Genomic DNA, 22,245 nt, shown 5'->3' on the forward strand with positions numbered 1-22,245 from the left:
CCTTTGGGTCCATAGTCTCTGTCGGAACAACTCAACTCTGCCTGCCACGTACAGGCAACACATGAATGAATGAGGCCTTGTTCCCATAAAACTTTATTTATGGATGCTGAAATCTGAATTTCCTGTAATTTTTATGTGTCACAAAACATTTTTTTTTTCTCCTCAACCATTCAAAAATGTAAACACCATTCTTAGCTCGTGGGCTGTACAAAAACAGGTGATGTGCTGAGTTTAGCTTATGGGCCACAGTGTGCTAGCTCCTGCCTGGCTTTTATAAGGTATGATTGTGTCCTTTGACTACTTATAACGTGAAGGAAGGGCATCCTGTTGTCGAAGGTAATCAGGTTTTTCTGGACTGAACGGCCTAGGCACTGGTACATAAAGGCAGGAAGAAGTATCTGCTTTGTGGTATTTGAGTCGAGGCCATTTTAGGTGGCCTTGTCCAGCATCTTCTTCCCCTTGGGCTATTGGTGATATATACATTATCTATGTACACCGAGAAACTTGGTTTTTCAAATCCTAGATAAAAACACCATCAGTAACAAAACCACAAGACTTATTTACAAATAAGACATCTTCCTAGAGCACGACAGCTTTCATGATAAATTAGAGTCAGGATAAAGGAATATGTGCAATTCTGCATAAGTAATAGAAAACATTCAAATTATCAGTGTCCTGATGGCACTAATAAACTCCACTGGGCATGTCTTCTGACTTGAGGGCTTTGATTTTTCTTTTCCTCACGTATCCTGGCTGTTGCTGAGAAGAAAAGAGTCTCTGCAGGAGCAGAACAGTCTAGTTTGTCAGGGGTGTGTGCTCTTCAGAGAACACACTTAATGCTTGCCCCAAACCTTGCTTTGGAACCAATCCACAAACCTGTTGAAGATCAAAGTACCCATTTGTGTGTTTATTGATTTGGCAACTTTGCTTCTAGAGAAATAGTCAACCAGTACATTTTTTTTTTTAATTTCTGTAGCTCTAGGCCTATCTTTTTATTTTTTAATTAATTTATTTATTTTTATATTTATATTTGGCTGTGTTGGGTCTTCGTTTCTGTGCGAGGGCTTTCTCCAGTTGCAGCGAGCGGGGGCCACTCTTCATCGCGGTGCGCAGGCCTCTCACTATCACGGCCTCTCTTGTTGCGGAGCACAGGCTCCAGACGCGCAGGCTCAGTAGTTGTGGCTCATGGGCCTAGTTGCTCCGCGGCATGTGGGATCTTCCCAGACCGGGCTCGAACCCGTGTCCCCTGCATTGGCAGGCAGATCTCAACCACTGCGCCACCAGGGAAGCCCCCAACCAGCACATTTTTATCTCACTCTTCACTTTAACACCCACCACTCATCACTGCGTTACAGAAATGCTGGCTCCATAGATGTTCCCGATGAGATCATGTGCAGTGACATAAGCAAGCCCTTTCCAAATGGCTCCCTCATTCTGCTACATGGACCCACAGACCCCCACTTAGTAAACAGAAAGGCAGCAGTTTATCTCCACACAATGGCAAAGATTTTCTTACACGATTCTGTGATTCTGTTCAATCCATAGAAAAGCGGTCCATTTTTCTAGAGAGGGACAAGTACCTTCTCTTCATTGAGAGACAGTCAGAAGGTTGAAAATTAGAGGAATGTGCTCTTTGTATCCTCCTTCCATCCCTCCTACAAATGGGTCAACAGTGAAAAAAAGGATGAATGTTAACATTCTAGCTAGAAATGTGTTCTATTGGTCACCAGTGGATGTTTTTCCATCTTTTCTGTTACTGACACTTCGATGTCACTTAGGTTGTGCTTTTATTCTTTGGAATGGCAGTTCCAGGAATCATTAACTAGGATATTAACAAATGATGACATCAGAGTTCTAGAAATAGAAATATCCATCTACTGTAATACGAGTCCAACCTAAAGGGAGGGAAGAAATGGAATAGCAAAAACAAGTGAGCAAGAAAAATTATAATGTAGTACAATAGATCTATATTTTAAAAAAGCTACTAAAGAAAAAACCTCTCAACAATCCGAAGAGAAGCAAGTATGGGATTTTCTAGGTAAATTTATCAAGTTTACAAAGGTTTATCAACCTCACTTACCTTTTCGGACTCTGTCCCTGGACACCTCCAGTTGTACAAGTAATACTGTAAATTGCCATCGCCTATGCCAAACTTGAGTTTTTCCAAGAATGTCTTATTTTCCATCAAATCTAGCGCATTGAATACATCAAATCCTTTCTGTCAATGTAAAAAAAAATTTTTTTTAATTTTAAAGTTTCAAAGGATTAGAGTGTTGTATATTATGTATTTCAGTATAACATTTCATTCCCCTACAAATAGCTTGAATTGATAATGCATTTATAATAAGGTTTAATGTCTGCAATATATAGTATGGGTTAGGAATTCAGTTCAAAACTGTCTTATTAAACTAGCAAGCAGTGAATCTGATGGAGTCAGCAAGATTATCCAGAAAAGCTGAATCGAAAAGTGCAGTCTGATGGCTGACAAAACATAATCTATTAAAATTTCAGGAAATATTTTGTCCCTGTTTTTGAAGCAAACAGTTGCCTAGATGGCTCTATCACCAGAACTGTTAGTTACTGGCCTTTCTACGTTCTGACTTACCTGAACCTACACCAAGAAATCAAAGCTGTAAAGACTTTAAATCGTGTATCTGTCTTGGGCTGATGATGGGAAATAAATTTAGTAACATTTCAATAGTAAAAACAGAATTTAAAAAAAAGGTTAGATAATACTATGCAAAATGTGATATAGATGAAGCACCTACATTTCTATTTCTCAGGGGTTTTACCTTAAATAACTTATTACTGGCCTTTTTGGGAAGGTAGCTGAAAATGAGCTACAAGATCAAAGAAGCAAAGGAGAATGCTGATTTGGGGATCCACTTATAATAGATTAAAAAATATGTTTCCAATGATCAAATACTAAGAAGACTACAAGGAAGACACTTTTGATGTGTTGCTCCCAATTTCTCATGAACAATATTTATCTTCTCACTCAGCAATTACATCAAAATGTCCCCGTCAGCTGATTTCAATTTCTTTTTAAAGGAAAATGTTTATTTGTAGCAAGAATTTAACAATTATCCTAACTACCACACTGAGGAAATAGAAAAATAATACAAATATAATAAGGAACATTTTGAATTTAATTCTTTTCATTTTAAATCCTTTTAATAATAATAATTCTAATAGTTAAATTTCTTTAATTTTAAAATTCAGAGACTATTTATTTGAATCAAAAAACCTACTGTTGCCAATTATTCACTGCAACACACTCATATTTTCCCCATACAGACAGACCTTGTTTTATTGAGTTTCACAGATTCTGTGTTTTTTACAAATGGAAGGTCTATGGCAACCTTGCATTGAGCAAGTCTATCAGAGTCATTTTTCCAATAGCATTTGCTCACTTCTTGTCTCTGTGTTCCATTTTGGTAATTCTTGTATTATTTCAGACTTTTTCATTATTATATTTGTTATGGTGATCTGTGATCTCTGATATGACTACAACTCGCTGAAGGCTCAGATGATGGTTAGCATTTTTTTTAGCAATAAAGTATTTTAAATTAAGGTCTGTATATTGTTTAAATATGCTAGCACACACTTAACAGACAACACTATAGTGTAAAGATAAATTTTATATGCACTGGCAACCAAAAAACTCGTGTGGCTCACTTGATTGTGACGCTTGCTTTACTGCAGTGATCTGGAACCATCTGGAACCAAACCCACAATATCTCCAAGGTATGCCTGTATCATGGGATCACGTTATTTTTCTTATATTCCTTACATTATGAATTTCGTGTATCTTTATATAAGGGTTACAAGTTTCTAATTTGTACAAAATGTCTTTTTGGTTAAGTTACAACAGAATTAATGATGAAAATAGCCACTAAAGTTAAAAAAAAAAAACCTCTTATCAAAATTCTTCCTTTGACTGTCAACAGTAAGAAGTATCTCAAACAAACCCCCCCACCGTGTGGAAGAAAATATGAGGTGTTTGATATACTCCGATATACATATTTGGAGACACAGACGGGACGGCAAGGAGTGAGTAGCGTACCAGCTTGGCGATGATAAGCGCGTCGTTCATGAGGTCCAGCAGTGGCGTCTCTGTGTGGATATTGTAGAAGGAGTAGGCGGCTTTGAGGCTCTTGTGAGCGGGGTGATGCATGACTGTGGAGGGGAGCGTGTAGAAGCTCAGGAAGTCAGTTAGTTTACCACTGGAGTTCTAAAGAACAAAGGCAACGTCAGGTAAACATCTCCTTGAACAAGTTTCACCCAGGCATCTCAGCTCACGTCTTGATCTCTGACTTGCTCCACAGCTTTCCGTTAGAATGAAAAGCAACAGCTCATGCTCCGCTCTGCAAGTCTGATGTGGAGCCCCTTACCATATGCTGGGCAGAGGCCAAGGAAGAGCGTGGAGCTGTGCCTCAGCCTAAGTGCTTGTCAGCGACTGGCATCAAGTTCTTAAGAAGTAGAATGTTCTAAAAGGAACGCTCTCTGGTTGACTAATGAGTCTCTCTAGACTTATGGGACAGTGATAAAAGTAAATTCATTGTTTTTGCAGGAATAAGAGCACCAAGGATTAGAAGGCTACCTTTTCCAACTAAAGGATACTGTATAATAATCTTCTTGGCACAAGGCAGGAATTGTATCAGCTTAAGGTGAAGTTGGATAGGATTTGGAAGCTGTTTTTTTAGAAGCTTGTAAAAAGGCATTGGTACTGCACCAAAATATATGTGTGTGAATAACTGAGAAAACCTGAAGCTATCAAAAATCAAAAGGGATGCAAAAGATGGTGTTTGTTTTGTCATCACTGGTACACTTTCAATACAAGAAATTAGCCAATATTGTTTGCATTATTTCTATTAACCTGCAGTGACCTATGCAAGTCTGCATATAATTCAAACCATGATATATTTGAAGTATACAGCTGCGGAGGCTAGACCACATATGTCATTGCTAATATTTGTTTTAGCAGAAAATTCCAGAGGATGTATTATCTGGTTTTTGAGTGCTTCTGATTCATTAAACCTTTTTTTCAGACATTATGAAATTAAAGATGTTAAGCAAAAGTGAGAGATGACTTAAAGACCTAAATTTTCAGCTTTATTAAGGATTTTCAACTTGAAAAACACAACAGCAGAAATTAGAGGGAAAAAAAAATCACTGGATGGGCTCAATAGTAGAGTGGAGATGACAGAGGACAGAATCACTGAACTTGAATTTACCCAATCTGAAACAACAGAGAGAAAACAGACTGAAAAAAAAAAAAAAGAATTAAGCCTCAGGGATCTGTGGGGCAGTAACAAAAGATTCACCATTCATATCATTGGAGTCCCAGAGGGAAAGAAGAAAATGTGGGGCTGAAAGAGACAATGGCTGAAAACTTCCCAAATTTGGCAAAACGGACATAGTAGATTCAAGAAGCCAAGTGAACTCTAACAGGATAAACCCAAAGAAATCCACACCAAGACACATCATAATGAAATTTCCAAAAACTAAAGACAGAGAGAGATCTTGAAAGTAGACACAGAGAAACAACACATTACCTATGGGGAAATACTAATTCAAATGACAGCAGACTGCTCACCTGAAACCACAGAGGCCAGAAGCAAGTGGCACAAGAGCTGAAAGAAAAGAACCGTCCACCGTGAATTCTGTACCTGGCGAAACTTCCTTCAGGAAAGAAGGGGAAATAAGGACATTCTCAGACAAATGAAAACTAAAAGAATTTGTTGCTAGCAGACATACCTTTAAGACTGGCCGAAGTACATTCTTCAAATAGAAAGGAAATCATAAAAGAAAGCATCATGGAGCATCAGAAAGGAAGGAAGGAAGAAGGAACAGAAATCTGGGTACATACTTTGAACTATGCTTCTTCTCATGAGTTTTATAAATGACTCGATGATTGAAACAAAAATTATGACACCATCTGATACTCAAGACAGTGATATTTAAACAATGAGACTGTACAGCAGAAACTAACACAACATTGTAAAGCAATTATACTCTAATACAGATGTGAAAAAAAAAAAACGATGAAAAAGTAAAGAGAAGTAAAGTCACTTGAAGTGGTACAACATGGATACCAGAAGACTGTGATAAGTCACATCTGTATATTGTAATACCCAGAGCAACCATCATGAGACCTATACACAAATATACTCAAATGCACTATAAATAAATCAAGACATCCAAACATGTTCAAGGAACAGGAAGGCAAGGAAACAGAAATAGAGGGACAGAAACCAGAAGAAACAAACAGAAAACATGTATCATAATATAGAAGACCTAAGCTCTAACATATCAATAATCATCAAATGTAAATGGTCAAGAAACACCAATCAAAAGAAATTCTGGCAGAGTGGATAAGGAAACATGGCCCAAATATATATTGTTTACAAGAAATTCACTTCAAATTCAATGACATAGATGGGTTGAAAGTAAAAGGACTAAAACAGATATACCATGCAAACATGAATTTTAAAAAAGTAGGAGTGGCTATACACGTATACCTCAGAGATACTGTGGGTTTGGTTCCAGACCCCTCAATAAAGCGAATATTGCAATAAAGTGAGTCACACGAATTTTTTTGTTTTCCCAGTTTATATGAAACTTTTGTTCACACTATACTGTAGTCTGTTAAGTATGCAATAGCATTATGCCTAGAAAACAATGTACATACCTTAATTTAAAAATACTTTATTGCTAAAAAATGCTAACCGTCATTTGAACTTTCAGCGAGTAGAAGTAGTAACATCAAAGATCACCATAACAAATCTAACCATAATGAAAAAGTTTGAAATATTGCAAGAATTACCAAAATGTGACACAGAGAAACAAAGTGAGCAAACGCTGTTGGAAAAAATAGCACCAACAGACTTGCTGGACACAGGGTTACCACAAACTTTCGATTTGTAAAAAAAGCATTATCTGCTTAGTACAATAAAGCAATGTGCAATAAAACGAGGTCTGCCTGTATTAATATACAAGGAAGTAGACTTCAGAGCAAAGAAAACTACTGAAGACAAAGAGGGGTATTACATGATGATAAAATGATCAATCCACTAGAAACTCATGCAGGTCCAACATGTATAAGTACCAAACAAGACCCTCCAGAGACATCAAGAAAAACTGACAGAACTGAAGGGGAAAAAGACAAATCCAGAGTTATAGTTGGGGACTTCACACCCCTCTCATTAACTGACAGAACTACCAGAATTAAATAAGGGCTATGACTACAGATTCTGTAGCCATTAAAAGGGAATACTATGAACAACTTTATTCTTACAAATTTGACAATTTAGAAGAAGTAGACCAATTCTTCTAAACTGTATTAAAACTCAAACAAGATGAACAGTCCTATAATCATAAAAGAAAGTGAATTCATTATTTCAACACAAAAGAATTCTCTAAGGTCAGATGGTTTCAACTGGAGAATTCTAGCAAACATTTAAGGAATTAACACCAATTCTATATAATTTCTTCTAGAAAACAGAAGAGGAGGTCATACTTCCCAACTCATCTTATGAGGCCAGTAGTATCCTGATACCAAAACCAAACAAAGACAGTACAAAAACAGAAACTGCAGACCAATATCTCTCATGAACTCAGCAAATACTCAACAAAATATCAGCACTCCAAATCCAATAATGTATAAATTATATACCATAACCAAGTGGATAATTTTTCTAGGTATGCAAGGGTGGTCAAACATTTGAAAATCCATAAATGAACAGACTGAAGAAGAAAAATCATGATTGTATGAATTGAAGCAGAAAAAGCACTGGACAAAATCCAACACCCATTTATAATAAGAACTCTAAAGAAGTTGGGAATTTTCTCAAATCAATAAGGAGCTTCCATGAAAAACCTACAGCTAACATCATGGAATAAGATTCATGGGGTAAGACTGAATGCTTTTCCCCTAATATCAGGAACAAGGCAAGGATGTTGATCTTCACCACCCTTATTCAATAAAGTACTGGAATATCTAGCCCCTGCAATAAGGCAAGAGAAAGGAAGAAAAGGCATACACATGGGAAGGGAAGAAATAAAACTGACCCTATTTGTAGATGACACAATTGTCTATGTTGAAATCCCAAGAAATCTCCAAGTAAATTCCTGGAACTAATAAGTGATTTCAGCAAGCCTGCAGGATACAAGAGCAACAAAGAAAAACCAATTACATTTCTACATACTAAAAATGAACATGTGGAAACCAAAATTAAAAACACAATACCATTTATAATCACTCTAAGGAAATGAAGTATTTAGGTAAACACTTAAAAAAAAAATATACAGGATCTGGATGCTGAAAATTACAGAATGCTGATAAAATAAGTTTTAGAAGACCTAAATAAATGGAGACATACCATGTTCATGGATTGGAAGACTTGTTAATTCTCCCTAAATTAATCTACAGAGTTAACGTAATTCTTATCAAAATCCCAGCAAGGTCTTTTGTAGATAAAGACAAGCTTATTCTAAAATGTATATGCAAAGGCAAAGGAACTAGATTAGCTAAAATAATCTTGATAAAGAAGAATAAAGTGGGAGGAATCACTCTACCTGGTATCAAGGCTTACTATACAGCTACAGTAATTAAGACAATGTGGTATTGGTGGGGAAATAGACACAGAGATCAATGGAACAGAATAGAGAATCCAGAAATGGACCACAATACAAAGTATCAGTATTCAGGCTATAGAAAACTTTTACAGGGAATTCCCTGGTGGTCCAGTGTTTAGGACTTGGCGCTCTCACTTCCAGGGGCCCAGGTTCTATCCCTGGTCGGGGAACTAAGATCCTGCAAGCTGCACAGCGTGGCCAAAAAACCAAAACAACAACAAAAAACCTTTTACAAATCAAGAAGACAAGGGTTGCGTGAAGTGGTTGAATTATGCCATCTTGAACAAAGGCAGTTCAGTTCCAACCAGTTTTGCAAAAGCAAAACAATATTAAACTTTGGGACACATCCCTCTCAGATGAGATCATCCAAACTGGGCTTTTCAAAACTAAGAAAAGCAATTAATCACACAGACAACAACAGAGCAGATCAGAACCCTGATTCCCCATGATTAAGTAGCAAAAGTTGTGCTCTTCTGCCAGGAATGGAAGCTGTAAGAACAACTGGTTCTGAAAGGGTGAGCAGGAAGCTGGTTCAGAAGCAGTGAGTCATGCAGGCAGGAAGGGAATGGACACTCTATGATCCTTCTGGAAAATGGACTCAGTTGCACAGTGTTCTCATACTTCTCTGTACTATCTTATCACCTTCTCTTTACCTCCACTACAAAAGTGTCAATGATGTGCTCTTGGGGGAGGAACCAGTGGGCTACTTCCTCTTCATCCATCACCGGGGCTAGATGAAACTGCTTCAGGTAACTGTTGGTTAGTTCTTGAACAGCTTTGATATCTCTTGGTTCCATTGGCCTCAAGCCTGAAGTTTTTGTAACCTGTTGGAGTGAAAACAAAACCAGTTGGGAGGGGCTTCCATGGTGGCGCAGTGGTTAAGAATCCGCCTGCGAATGCAGGGGACACGGGTTCGAGCCCTGGTCCAGGAATATCCCACATGCCGCAGAGCAACTAAGTCCGTACGCCACAACTACTGAGCCTGTGCTCTAGAGCCCGCAAGACACAACTACTGAGCCTGTGCGCCTCAACTGCTGAAGCCCACGTGCCTACAGCCTGTGCTCCGCAACAAGAGAAGCCACTGCAATGAGAAGCCCGCGCACAGCAATGAAGAGTAGTCCTTGCTCGCCGCAACTAGAGAAAGCCCACTTGCAGCAATGAAGACCCAACACAGCCAATAAAATATAATAAATAAATTTATTAAAAAAAAAAAACCAGTTGGGAGGTTTAAATAAGAGGAGTAAACAAACTTGGCGCCAAAGCATGATCCCCAGACCAGCAATATTAGCATCCCATGGGAGCTTGTCAGAACTGCAGAATCTTGGGCCTGCCGCAGACCTACCAAGTCAGGATGTGCAGTTTCACAAGATCCCCTGGTGATTCGTATACACATAAAGCTTGAGAACCACTAGTTTAGAATATAAGCTACACGACATGTTCTATCCTATCTTTGTGTACCAGGTCTTTGGTCAGTATTGCCCATGACCCAGACAAAACCAACGAGAACACTACAAGTTCATCTATATGCCCATGCCAAGAACTTTAACAGCCTACACGATAGGGCAGAACAATCTCAGCATGTGTTCTGGAGGATCACGCTTTTAAGACTGCCACGTCTGACATTTTGAAAACACAGTTGAAAATGGCTGAGAAACTTTTTGTCCAATGGTCCGTGAAAAAAATGTAGCTCTTCTGTTCTCGTGAGCAATAAAAATGAAAGAAAAGTAAAAATCATATTGGTCAGTATGGGAAGGGAAGCATTTTAATTGCCAAGAATGAATGTCTGGTTGCCAAGTAGTGGCCCTGGTTTCTCATGCCATCTTTTGATTAAAAGGTGATCAGAATAGGCATCTGAATCCATCATTCCAGAACATCAAAGTTTTTATATTAGGCCATGGGAATAACAAACCCTCAAGGTCAGGACAAGTCCCCATCTGGATTTGTTCAAGTGCTTATCCTTAAAAGAGCTCCAGACAGCAACTATAGGAAGTGTACAGACACCAGGACACTTGACAACAGAAGTGAGAAAGGTCACTACATTTGCTTGTTTGTACAAAGAAAAAACTTAATACTTACAAATACAACTGCATTTTTCCAGTTAACTCGATATCTTTTTTCTTGAAGAAATATTGGATAAATTTTAAGTGACAAATAACTTGTATATAAATAGTGCTATTCTATCTTTTCTGTCTTAAATTACCACTAAGTACTTTTAGATTTTTTTTAATTGAAGTACAGTTGATTTATAATGTGCCAATCTCTGTTGTACAGCAAAGTGACTCAGTTATACATACATATACATTCTTTTTTTATATTCTTTTCCATTATGGTTTATCACAGGATATTGAATATAGATCCCTGTGCTATACATTAGGACCTTGTTGTTTATCTAAGTACTTTAAAATTAAAAACTGCCTTTAAAAATTAGATCATCACAATTCCTGCATGCCCCCAGACGAGTGGTAGGGGAGAAGCCCAAGGTGGAAAACGGGCTTTCATCTTGAGTGTCGGCTCTGATGGATGTTAGTAGTTGTGCTGAGGTTTCTAAGGTTCTGGGACAAGAACCGCTGACTGATTACTGCTTCACTTTGGGAGGAGACGGGCTTTGTGTTTACAGACCCAGCAGTCCTTAGCTGAGTATTCACTATGTGCCACTCAGTTATGATTCATGGAATCTACAAAGACGCAGTAATGCAGCTAAAATAGTTTAATATTCTAAACTGACAGAATTTAAGTCCTTGACATTTAATAGAGAACTCATACTTTTAGTATTTCTGTGGATCTCAAAGCCAAAGGACCCGAAATCTCCAGGTCCCGGGTCCCACCCAAGGCTTAACCCTTGGTTAATAATGGCCTGAATAGGTGTTGAATGAATGAATGAATTCCTAGGTTTTTAGCACAATCATTTACCCAATAAGGTGAGGTGAAGGCTGCAGACACGGAAAAAAGTCACTGTCAGCTCTGAAGAGATGATATTTCTACAGCCTGGCATTTAAGTACAAGCCAGGAGTGAAACTGTATTTTTCTTTTGTTTCCCTAAGCCAATTTTAGTTATTCGGAGCATTTCTACACTGCAATTCATGGGAAGAGGGAACCTATGTGATTGCTAAATGGTGTTACATGAAATAAATACACATTTCTAAATGCTGGTAGGAAGGCCAAAGCCATACCAAATATATACTGCAGTCATTTGAAAAGATTATTTTTTACTATGAGGATGACCTTGATACATTTTAAATAAGCCTTCTCAACATCAGATTGTTCTTTCTTTTGTTACTGGTTCAGTAAGAATCAACAATATCAAGCAATGAGATTAACTAATGAAAGCAACAGGATACATCCTCTCTGTTCACAGAGAACATTCAGAAATGAAGACTGAAGCTTGCCAACTCCTTTTTGGAGCAAAATATGCTTCTGCAGCACAGTTCTTATTCACTGAATTTTCATATTGTGTAATCACTAAAATCAACATCCTTTTTGCCCAGAAGACACCCTTAAAGCAGCAGTTCTCAAATATTTTGTTCTGGGACTTTGTTATGCTCTTAAAAATTATTCAGTACTCCCAAAGAGTTTTACCTACGTGGGTTATATTTATCCATATTTATCATATTAGAAACTAAATTAGAAATTTTAAAAAAAAGAATATATAAGCTCACATTCCATATAGCCTCTGGAAGACTGCACAGTGCACTTGTAAGATAATGAAATGAAAGATGCAAATTATACTTTCGTGTTATTATAAAAAATTGACTTCACAGGCCCCCCAAAGGTTTCTGGGAACTTCCAGGGATCCCTGGACCACACTTTGAGAACTGCTACCTCAGGTCTCTGAAGGTCAGAAAAATGGGTAATAGAACTTAGATAAGGAAGACTCAGTGAAACAGTATTGGTTGGCAAACCGGCAGGGAGAAAACACATAAACTTGGTAATTTCCAAGCACTTCAAACAAGTTTTTACAGGAGCATTAAGGCAGGAGAGAACATCAGACTATATCCAGCTATAAAAACATATAAGGTCCTAGACACAGGGGAAGAATATTTACTTTTGCTGATTAACAATGGCTTATGTGTCTCAGAGCCTAAACTTGTTTCTTTCTAACATCAGAAAGTCACATCCTCTCCAAGAAATCTACAGAAGCACGAAATAAATTTTAAAATATAAAATTATATTTGAGGGAGTTCCCTGGTGGCCTAGTGGTTAGGATTCCGGGCTTTCACTACTGTGGCCCGGGTTCAATTCCTGGTCAGGGAATTGAGATCCTGCAAGCTGCGCAGCACGGCCAAAAAAAAAAAAAAAGAATTATATTTTATATAATAGCTGTTGTCTTCAGGAAGAGGTGGGGTAAATGTTATACCTAGATAAAAATTTCAGCTTTGGCATAATCTGAAAGAATCAAGTGGCAATGTTTTCTGAGACTTCAATAAAAAGCAGAAAAAACTTTCAGTAACTGAGAAAATCTTAAATTTCATAAGCAAACTCTATTTCTGAATCAGATACTTTCCCACCATCCAACTAATATGCATTACTTGTTGGACTCTATATGCACTGAAATCTGTGTAAAATCTGCCTGTAAGCACATAAGGAAACAAAGCTCAGAGCCCTACTGAAAAGCAGAAGCAGTGCCGTTCTCTGTCAAACTATGTGGTGTGAACTGATTTGGAGCTAAGATTCCATAGCAGAGATGTCAGCAATGATTATGGTTATTTATTTGATTTAAGAAGGAGCAGTAGGACATTAAACACTAAAAAAACATCGACAGGTACTAAATCGAGAACACCTGAGTCTCAGCATGTCTTCCCAGGCGTAAAGTTCTTGCAACACAATGTAAAGACACTGGGAGATTAACCTGACTCCTGCTTTTTATCTGCTTCAAATTCCTTCACCTTGAAGAGCACCGACCAAAAAAAAAACCCAACGTGGTTTGGAAATTCTCAACACCAAATTAAAAACAAACCAACACTGAAAGGGTAGGAAACTGTGTTCCTCTTGGGAAAACCTTAGTCTCGCAGGTAACAGTAGCTAATGGCATGGGTCCCAGGGATGGTTCTGTCCTGATTGGAAGACTCCGGGCAAATCAATCTGGTGTCTCAATGTCCTCTTCTGTGACTGGGGATGATGACCTGCCCTCTCTGATCGGTGTAGATAATAAATGAGATAATGAATGTTAACAGTCTTGGCATAATGCTGGCTGCAATCAATGTTGACTTTTATAGTCAGACATCCACAGCAAAGATGTAAAGCCGGCACGGTGAGCAGAAACGGGCCTGGCGAATCAGAAAACGAGATAGAATCAAAGAGCAAAAGCTGTATTCAGTAAGGTTTTTGTCTTTACACTTCAAGGTACAAAAATGTTCTTAAACGATGCAGTTGCCAGCGGGGGCGTCATCCGTCTGGGCCCTCAGGAGAGAAGGAGGTGGTCTGCTGTATGCTGCCTCGTCCAGCGTCTGATTCAGGAGCTGACACCACGGTGGCTGCTCGAAGCACCTTTCAATTTTCCAGTGTCTCTACTTGCATCTCTTCTATCTTCTCTCTCTCTTTTTTTTTTTTTATTAATTTACTCTTTAGTTTTCTTTCCTTCCCTATGACTTAAAAGGAGGGAGGGAGGCTGGAACACATCAATGAGAGGTGTTTGGACCTTGACACTCATCCCTTCCTGCCTCAACCTGGTCTCTAATGACGGCACAGTGAGACGTCTGGTGGGACTGGGCCTTGGTGCCCCCAAGGCGGTTGTGTTAGAGGTGAGGGTGGAGGCAAAGGGACCTCACGGGAGAAACATGGACGTCTAGGGCCTGCCCGCCAAGTCCTCCACTTATTACTGACAGGCCCTGGTCTAAGCATCAACCTTCACAAGCCTCAGTCTTTGCATCTGTACAATGGGGATACGAATACTGACTTCAAAAGGTGGTTGGAAGAATATACTGAACAATATACGTGACAGCACTTTATAAACTTCAACTTATTAGGGAAGAAAAAAGGCAATCACCATAGCAACACGGCCGGACGAGGACTGCTCCACCAAGGAAACTAGGTTAACCACAACCAAGATGCCAAAATCTGGTTTCACCACGAATGCCCGACCAGTGATTTATCACCAGCTTGTCAAAACTTTGTTACCTATGAGTTGATGGATGCTTGTACAAAAATATGGAGGCTGATGGACAAAGTCAAGTCAAAAATAACTTTCAGTACCTCTAATTCTAATCATCCCGAATAAACCAACGACAACTACTACAATTCCTTATTCTTCATTCTATGTTAGGCAACTATGTGTAAGGGGGCACATTCCTTACCCACAAGCTAGACAGGTGTAGGCTCAAGAAACTTAAATCTGGGGAGACCAAAGAAGAACAGCATTCGCCCCTAGTGAAAAAAGGAGGCACGCCTCCAGTTCTTATTTCAACTCGCATACGGCAAAGTATGTGACAATCTGCAAGGAGGACGCTGAGAATCAGTGGTGTCTTGTCTCAGCTGTGCACTGTGCCTCTCTTGTGCCTCTTTATTTCTCATGGCCACTTGTGCCTCTGCATGACTCTGTCCCTCTCAGTGGCTCTGGGGCTCGGCCACTAGCAGAAATTATTTCTAGCTGATCAGTAAATCACGATGGTCATGATTATGGTGTGACCCCTTAGAGCAGTTTCCTGCATCTCCATTTCAGTGCACATATCTCCACACACTTACCTTCAATTCTGTCACCCCAACTTGAGGGGGCCTGGTCCTTCTTCCCCAGGACACGTGGACCCTCCTTCATTGTGTCACCTGTGCTTTTTATTTATCTCTGTTCTGATCTACATGGCCCCCTCTGTCCTTGACCTCACAGATAGGCAGTGAGTTCATTAGTTCGAGCCCCACTGTCTGCAACTACAGCTTAGGCAGAAGGGAGACCGTGCCTTCCAGGCCCTCTACCAGGTGGTGAAGCCCCGGAATGACGACCCTGACATCTCCAACACCTGGTTTCCTTCACCTCCACTTTTCTCCTTATGAAATTCTGCCTGAGTCAGAAATTAGGTGATTCTGATCTGTCATCAGAAAAAAGACATCAATTCCTGCAGCCGCAGACCGCATGCATTTGGTAAACACACAACTGACCCAAGACAAAAGGCGCTAGAGTCGGCTGCACCTTCCAATGGTGAAGTCCTCTCCTTCTTTGGGAGGAACACGGCTATATTGCACAAGAAGCCCTCAATCGAGTTAAAATATCTACTACAACCCAAAAGAAAGAGTAGCTCTGACGAAATCAAAACTTTACACGAAAGATCCCATCTTTGGCGGACAGATTCCACGATGGCCCCAGTGATGACTGCCCTCCTGTTTGTGTCCCTCGAGTTCATGTCCCCGCCATCCACTTGTCTCAAGTGTGGGTGGGGGCTGTGACTTGCTTCTAACCAATGACATACAGCAACCGTGATTCCACTTTAATTGATTACGCAGGGTTCTAACTTCCATCTTACTAGCAGATGCGCTCTGTAGACTCTACTCGCTGGGTTTGATGAAGCAAGCCGCTGTGTTGTAAGCTACGCTACAGAGAACCCCAGCCGACCAGGAGCTGAGGCAGCCTCAGGCCGACGGCCAGCAAGGAACTGAGGACCCCAGGCCAACTGCCCACAAAGAACTCAAGGCTGCCAACAGCCATGTGAGCTTAGAAGTGGATCCATCCCCGGTCAAGTTTTCAGATGAGGCCCCGACCCTAGCTGACACCTTGATGACAGCTTCATGAGAAACCCTGAAGCAAAGGCCTCAGCTAAGCAGTGCCTTGATTCCTGACCCACAGAACCCAAGAGATAGCACATGTGTTGGTCTGAACTTCTACATTTGTGGTAATTTGTTATGTAGCGATAGATAATTCATTCACCATCTGAGCCCCAAATAAAGCTAAGACTGGTAAGCACGTTTAAATTTCTACTTACTAAGAGACAACTTTTCACACTGGGAATTTACTAGTTTAAAAAGATGCTAATTTAACGCGACATTATTTCCTCTCCGAGGGTTCCTTCTTTAAACCTTATTCCTTAGTTCCATGTGTTAAGATATCATCAGAAGCGTGAACTTTTCTTTCCTCTTCCTAAACAGAATATAAATACTCAAAATTTCAAAACTTACATGTCTCGAATTCAAGCCCTTCCAACCCCAAGCTGAAGAACTTTAAATAAAGCCTTAAAAAAAAAAAACCCACCTCCTTTTATCTGGCCCCCGAGTTCTATGCAGTCTTTTTAGCTGCATACTCACATCCTCAGACCCATGAGCCAGTATTTAGCTTCCTGCAAATAATTCTTTTCTACATTAAAAGTTTCCGTTATTAACAGCTTTGAAAAACTGCAAATCATTCTTACTTACATCCGGAAGTCTGTACAGCTTCATTGTTCTCTGCAAAGTCATATTTCTACTCAAGTGAGAAAATTTCACTTCTACCAATTTTCTAGGGTTTAGTGATCGATGCCAGTATCTGGAATACAATACAGATTTTAAGATCTAATTGATTTCTGACTCTCCAAGTTTTCAACCTTTGTCTAAGCTCAGCTGTTATAGGAGCATTGGATGAACACTTATGTTGGGCCCCGTGTAGTGCTGGGTGCTGGCCTTCTTCCTATGCAATTATTTTATCTGTCATTTTTTACCTCTAAATGATGTCCCAGTTATGTTCCTTTGTTGTTTGTAACCATCCGTCTCTTTCAATAAAGAGAAATCTTAGAATTGCAGAGGGAATATTGATAATGCTCAGTCTGTAAGTATTGAATGAGCACCACAGATTCTAAGATGGCAAACCAAAAAGTTTAAAAACAAGAAAAAACTCTCCTTAAGTTTAGTAGCCTTCACATTTATATAACGCACACCAAAGAAGACAACTTTTTGAAAAACAAGCTTGAATTTCTTAAGTGTTTCTAGTTTAGGTACTCGGATGAATGATTATACTAAAATAACACCTGTGAAGTCTTATTTATTCTGTTTATTTATGAATGAGTTAATAGGAGAGAGTCATTTTACAGTTTTGTCTTCTATACTCTGTTTTCCTGAAGTTTCATCTTATTTGAGTCAACAAAAATAACAGAGGGAGATAAACTCTTTCTGATGCTCTAGGAACAGGTTAGTCAAGTGACAATCTGATAAACAATTTTCTTACTAGATTAACCTTTGAAAGCTTGATAAGAGCAGATGAAGAAATAAAAACAGCTTTAGCCTTATTACTCTTAGCAAACGAGTATGAAAAATGGGTTTTTCAGCTGATGTTTATCAAGCTTTTGGAGTAGTTCCTGATAGCACTGGTATAACACTGCGTGTTAGAGAAGGAAAGAAAATCGTACTACAGGGCATCTCGAGATAACTGATGCCCTGGGTTTCCCAAGGCAGAGACTATTCTCTCAAATGGAAGAGACACAGAAATGGAGATGTAGCACCATTAGTATACAGGTGACTGTGGGGTTTATTACGAGAATACTGGGCTAGTGGTTCTTGGTTCTATCTCCATCTCTGCTACCCACCAACCACATCATCACGGGTCAGCCAAAGTCCCTCTGGGTTACTCGGGTGGAGAATAATACTTGTAGCAATCATGGCAGGGAGGCTCAAAGCGTTAGGTACAGGTGATATGCAAGATAAAGGTGGGATGCTATTACCTGCATGTGGCCACTGGCTTCGGAAGAACCACTCCAGCGGTATAAACGGCCTGGAAAATCCCTTCCAGGTTCACTCTTCTGGTTATTTCTCGAATCAACACTGGGGCTACCCGTTTTGATCTCAATTTCTTATGAACACAAAGAAAGTTGATTTCGACCATCTTCTTCACACTAAGAAATAAAGGTGTTGAAAATTAGAGTCACCGTAAGAGGAAAACATTTTCAAAAAACAAGACAACACCTATAACATTTCAAAGAATAAGAAACTGAAAGCCCTCCTTTAACACAATATTTAAGAAAAATATTCTATCTTTTAGATATTTCACAGATTCAGCTATTTTCCATACTCCCCCACCAAAATGATCAAAACTCCAGGCTGTGGAGATGCAAACCCTCGTTCTAAATAAATTTGAAAACTTTGGTCTCTTCTGAATTTTCAGTGTAGAAACTGGATCAGCTGTGCCTCAAAGTTTCTATATCTGTTTTTCCTGTAATGTATACAATTACGACGGTAACTGGGCCACCCAGATGCAGAATCTAATAGGACGTTGCTTTGGAGCATAATGCAATACCCAGGATCCCTGGGAAGTGCCTCGACCAGGCCAGAGCTGGTGCTTTTCTGAGCGACAATAAGCCTTCTAGAGCTTCAAAGCCCATCCTCTGCTCTGGTTCCAGATACGCAGGCATTTCATTTGGCACAAAATATTCCTTGAGATCAAATGCTTTTCAGCAGTAAATAAGCTCACCCAGTACATTGAAAGGTGAAGAGACCTATTATGCATTAGATCTTCGTGTTTCATAACTGTATCTTTGACTTTCTGGGCTGAAGACCCAGAGCAAAAATGGAACAGACATATCCTGTGGATAGAAAGACTTAAAAAGAATCCCTCGAGCAATTTTTTCCCCAGAAACAAATCTGAAATACCTATTTACAGTTTTGTTTTTTCTGCTACGTATATATATACATACCCGTGTGTGCATGTATGAGACTGAGAGGCAGAGAGAGAAAAAAGATAGAGAAAAATACAGCTCTTTTTTTTTGGTCACTGTTCACAACCTGTTTTTTTATGAATTATTTTTAACTTTATTTTTTAGAGCAGTTTTAGGTTCCCAGCAAAACGGAGCAGCAAGTACCGTTTCCATACACCTCTGCCCTCCCCACGCACACAACCTCCCTCATCATCAGCAGCCTGCATTCAGTCATTTCAAAAAGCCTATTCTAGGGGATTCCCTGGTGGTCCAATGGTTAGGACTCCACGCTTCCACTGCAGGGGCCACAGGTTCCATCCCTGGTTGGGGAACTAAGATCCCACATGCCGCGCAGCGCGGCCAAAAAAAAAAAAAAAAGCCTATTCTCATCATAATTCTTGGAGAAGCAATGTATCAAAACTGACAAGCTTCACTATGTACCTGTCGTAGATCCGAATGTTCGCGGGAATGGCGCTGATGAACCCCACTAGTTTTTTGTTCGAAGACACCCTGACTCCACAGTGCCACTGGAGGAGCCAGCCTGGGGGCCGCAGAGCCCTGAAGTCAGTGCGGGCAAGGAAAACAGATGCGGTGAGTGTCCAGGAAAACAGGGACAGACAGAGACAGGCCAACCCCACCTCGCCCTGTCCCCAGCAGGCACACGTAACCGGCGAGACTCACCACAGCAGGAACTCGGGCGAATAGTCAAACCGGAACATGTTGTCGTCATCTTCCACGTAATTCTCATTCAGCAGCGTGTACAGCTCCCTGAGCTACGAGACCAAACAAGCATCCTGCCTGTGATGCTTGGGACCAGCGCAGAAGCAACCCACGCCAACTCAGGGACCGAGGTCGAGGGTTTTACTCACCACTTCGGCGTTACCCAAATCTAAAGTGTCCCACATAAAACCCTGCGGCAGGGAATACGGTTCTTGACGCACGTTTTCTTTATCAGCTTCAATTGCGCCATGAGATGTTATTACTTCATCTGGGACGGGGAGGAGGGGAAAAATAAAGACAAAAAGAGAGACGATTCAATTACAGAGTGTCCTGATGATCCAAGATGGTCAGTTACAGGAAACAAAAGCGTGCTTAGGGCTCTTGAGTTCCATATAATCCTTAAAAGTACTGTATTGTTTCAGTTGCTGCCAGCGTGAAGCGGGGTGGTTACGCAGTGGTGGAGGGTTACGGTAGTGGACCAGTTACAGGAGAAATCCTCTGTCATCCCCTGGCAAACTGGACATTACGAAACAATGGTGACTTCTCAGTCTGAACTCCTAGATTACAGATTAATCATTCAGCACAACTGCCGGCGACACAGGCTTGATACGACTGCCTTAGAGATGTTTTCTGTTTAACTCTGCCTTTTCAACAAACGGGGGGCAAGGGCTGCAGTGACCTGACCCTTCCCAGCAAAATTCAAAATTAATTTCAGGACTGTTTACTTCTGTCTGGGCTGCTGGCAGCACAGTGCAAGCCATCAGTGTCTCCAGCGATTTCCACAAAGGCGCCCTTTCCCACTTCTTCCTCCGGAGCTTCCCAGCAAGGCTGGTATAAAATCCAGGCCCTCGACCGTGGCCACTGCTTGCCTGGCCACCGTCGACACATCTACCCAGCCCTGCCCTCGGGGCTGCGGGCCCACCGCCCTCCCTCGGACTGGGCCTTTGCTCAGAAGGCCCGTCCCCCGCCTTTCACACGGCTGGCTGCAGGCATTTTTTTCAGCTATAACCTTACTCGTAACGTCCTCACAGCACCCTCCCCGACCACAGCTCCTTCCTACATGGAGTATATCCTCCCCGCCAGCCCACCGTTTATCCTGCTTTCCCATCACTGCTTCCCGGGTCTGCGCCCCAGTGCCTGGCATTTAGTGGTAGACACTCAAACAATATCTGCTGAATAAATGACCTTCAGGTACGGTTACTACCACCACAGACCTTTCTACAGGGGGGAAGTCACAGGGTTTGTACCAGCCCTGAGGGGTTTCTTCTTCCCTTCTTCCTAATCCTTAACTAGGCACGTTCATCTTTTCTCCACTCTACCAGCACACCCCCAAGTGAATACCTCAGGCTCCAGGGTCAGCCCTAGGAGCCAGATTCCCAGCTGTTCCCCTGGGGTTCCTTGGGAGTTGCCCAGGGCTTGGCCGACCCACACAACACCAGGCGCCCACCAGCTGGGTGTCTTTGACTGAACCGGGACATGGCTCTGGAGAGAAACAAAGAGGCAGAGTCTCCCTGACTTTCAACTGTTCTCCCCGACCTCAGGCTCCCTCTTCCGCCATTAACCTGGTGTTGCCTTGATTGAGGTACGTAAAGAACTTTCTAGGAACCTGAGAACACTGCAGGGATTTAGGGGAGGGGCCGAAACGAGGTGAGCAGCGGGGCTATCTTCCCAAAGAGGTGCGCTGGGGTGAGGTGACAGCTGGAAGAGAATGTTCTCCCCTGGGCAGTGACCCAAAAGCCCCCAGCAGAATTTAGCCGAACCCAATACATTCAGATCAATAAACCTACACCCCTGTAGCTAATGGTCACTCAACTCAATGTCATTTAAAATCCAGTAAACTCATGCTAGAGGGTCTTCCTCCACTACCAAATAATTTCTAGAGCCTGAAAGAAAAAAAATCAAGCAAAGATAATTGCTTTCCTCTTTCTTTCATGCTCTGAAGCTCATGATTTTGAAGCTGCTTGGCGTGGGCATGGGTGGAAAAAGAATGGTCACTTTTAAAAAGTTTGAAACCCATTATTTGAAGGCACAGAGGAGGACTGTTCCTTGCTTTATATTTGTTAAAACTGATTATGTGTACGTAACTGGGCTAATAAGAGTTTGGGATGGTGATGAATACCTTCTATTATACAGATTTTGGAGCTGGAACTATCAAGGAAGAAAAATATGGAAATAATATATGGAAATATGTATCTTCATATAAACATACGACAAAGCAGCAGGTTTAGCTTGTAATACATTGAAAAACATTTTTATGGCATTTATATCATCTTTTTTCTGGCATAATGTGAAAGAGTAACAATGAAAT

At 40.6% G+C, this 22,245-nt stretch overlaps 1 protein-coding gene across 3 annotated transcripts in view; it reads right to left on the bottom strand.

Moving 5' to 3' along the window:
* Positions 1-128: 128 nt before the first annotated feature.
* The window catches only part of NMT2 (N-myristoyltransferase 2), a 55,630-nt gene continuing 33,513 nt past the window's right edge, over positions 129-22,245 (bottom strand). The window contains exons 4-12 of one of the 3 annotated variants that reach the window (XM_082452893.1): positions 20,087-20,205; positions 19,899-19,990; positions 19,659-19,775; positions 18,249-18,419; positions 16,972-17,080; positions 9,294-9,464; positions 4,067-4,234; positions 2,081-2,218; positions 129-1,895 (exon numbers count right to left, since the gene is read on the bottom strand). In XM_082452893.1, the coding sequence (XP_082309019.1) occupies positions 1,875-1,895; positions 2,081-2,218; positions 4,067-4,234; positions 9,294-9,464; positions 16,972-17,080; positions 18,249-18,419; positions 19,659-19,775; positions 19,899-19,990; positions 20,087-20,205 (1,106 nt within the window). In that variant the 3' untranslated portion in view covers positions 129-1,874. Of the gene's footprint in view, positions 1,896-2,080; positions 2,219-4,066; positions 4,235-9,293; positions 9,465-16,971; positions 17,081-18,248; positions 18,420-19,658; positions 19,776-19,898; positions 19,991-20,086; positions 20,206-22,245 lie in introns of those variants that run through there. The other 2 variants (XM_082452894.1, XM_082452895.1) reach the window with 2 other exon arrangements.

The sequence above is a fragment of the Balaenoptera physalus genome, assembly GCF_965194825.1.
Source record: "Balaenoptera physalus genome assembly, chromosome: 2".
Classification (NCBI taxonomy): Eukaryota; Metazoa; Chordata; class Mammalia; order Artiodactyla; family Balaenopteridae; genus Balaenoptera; species Balaenoptera physalus.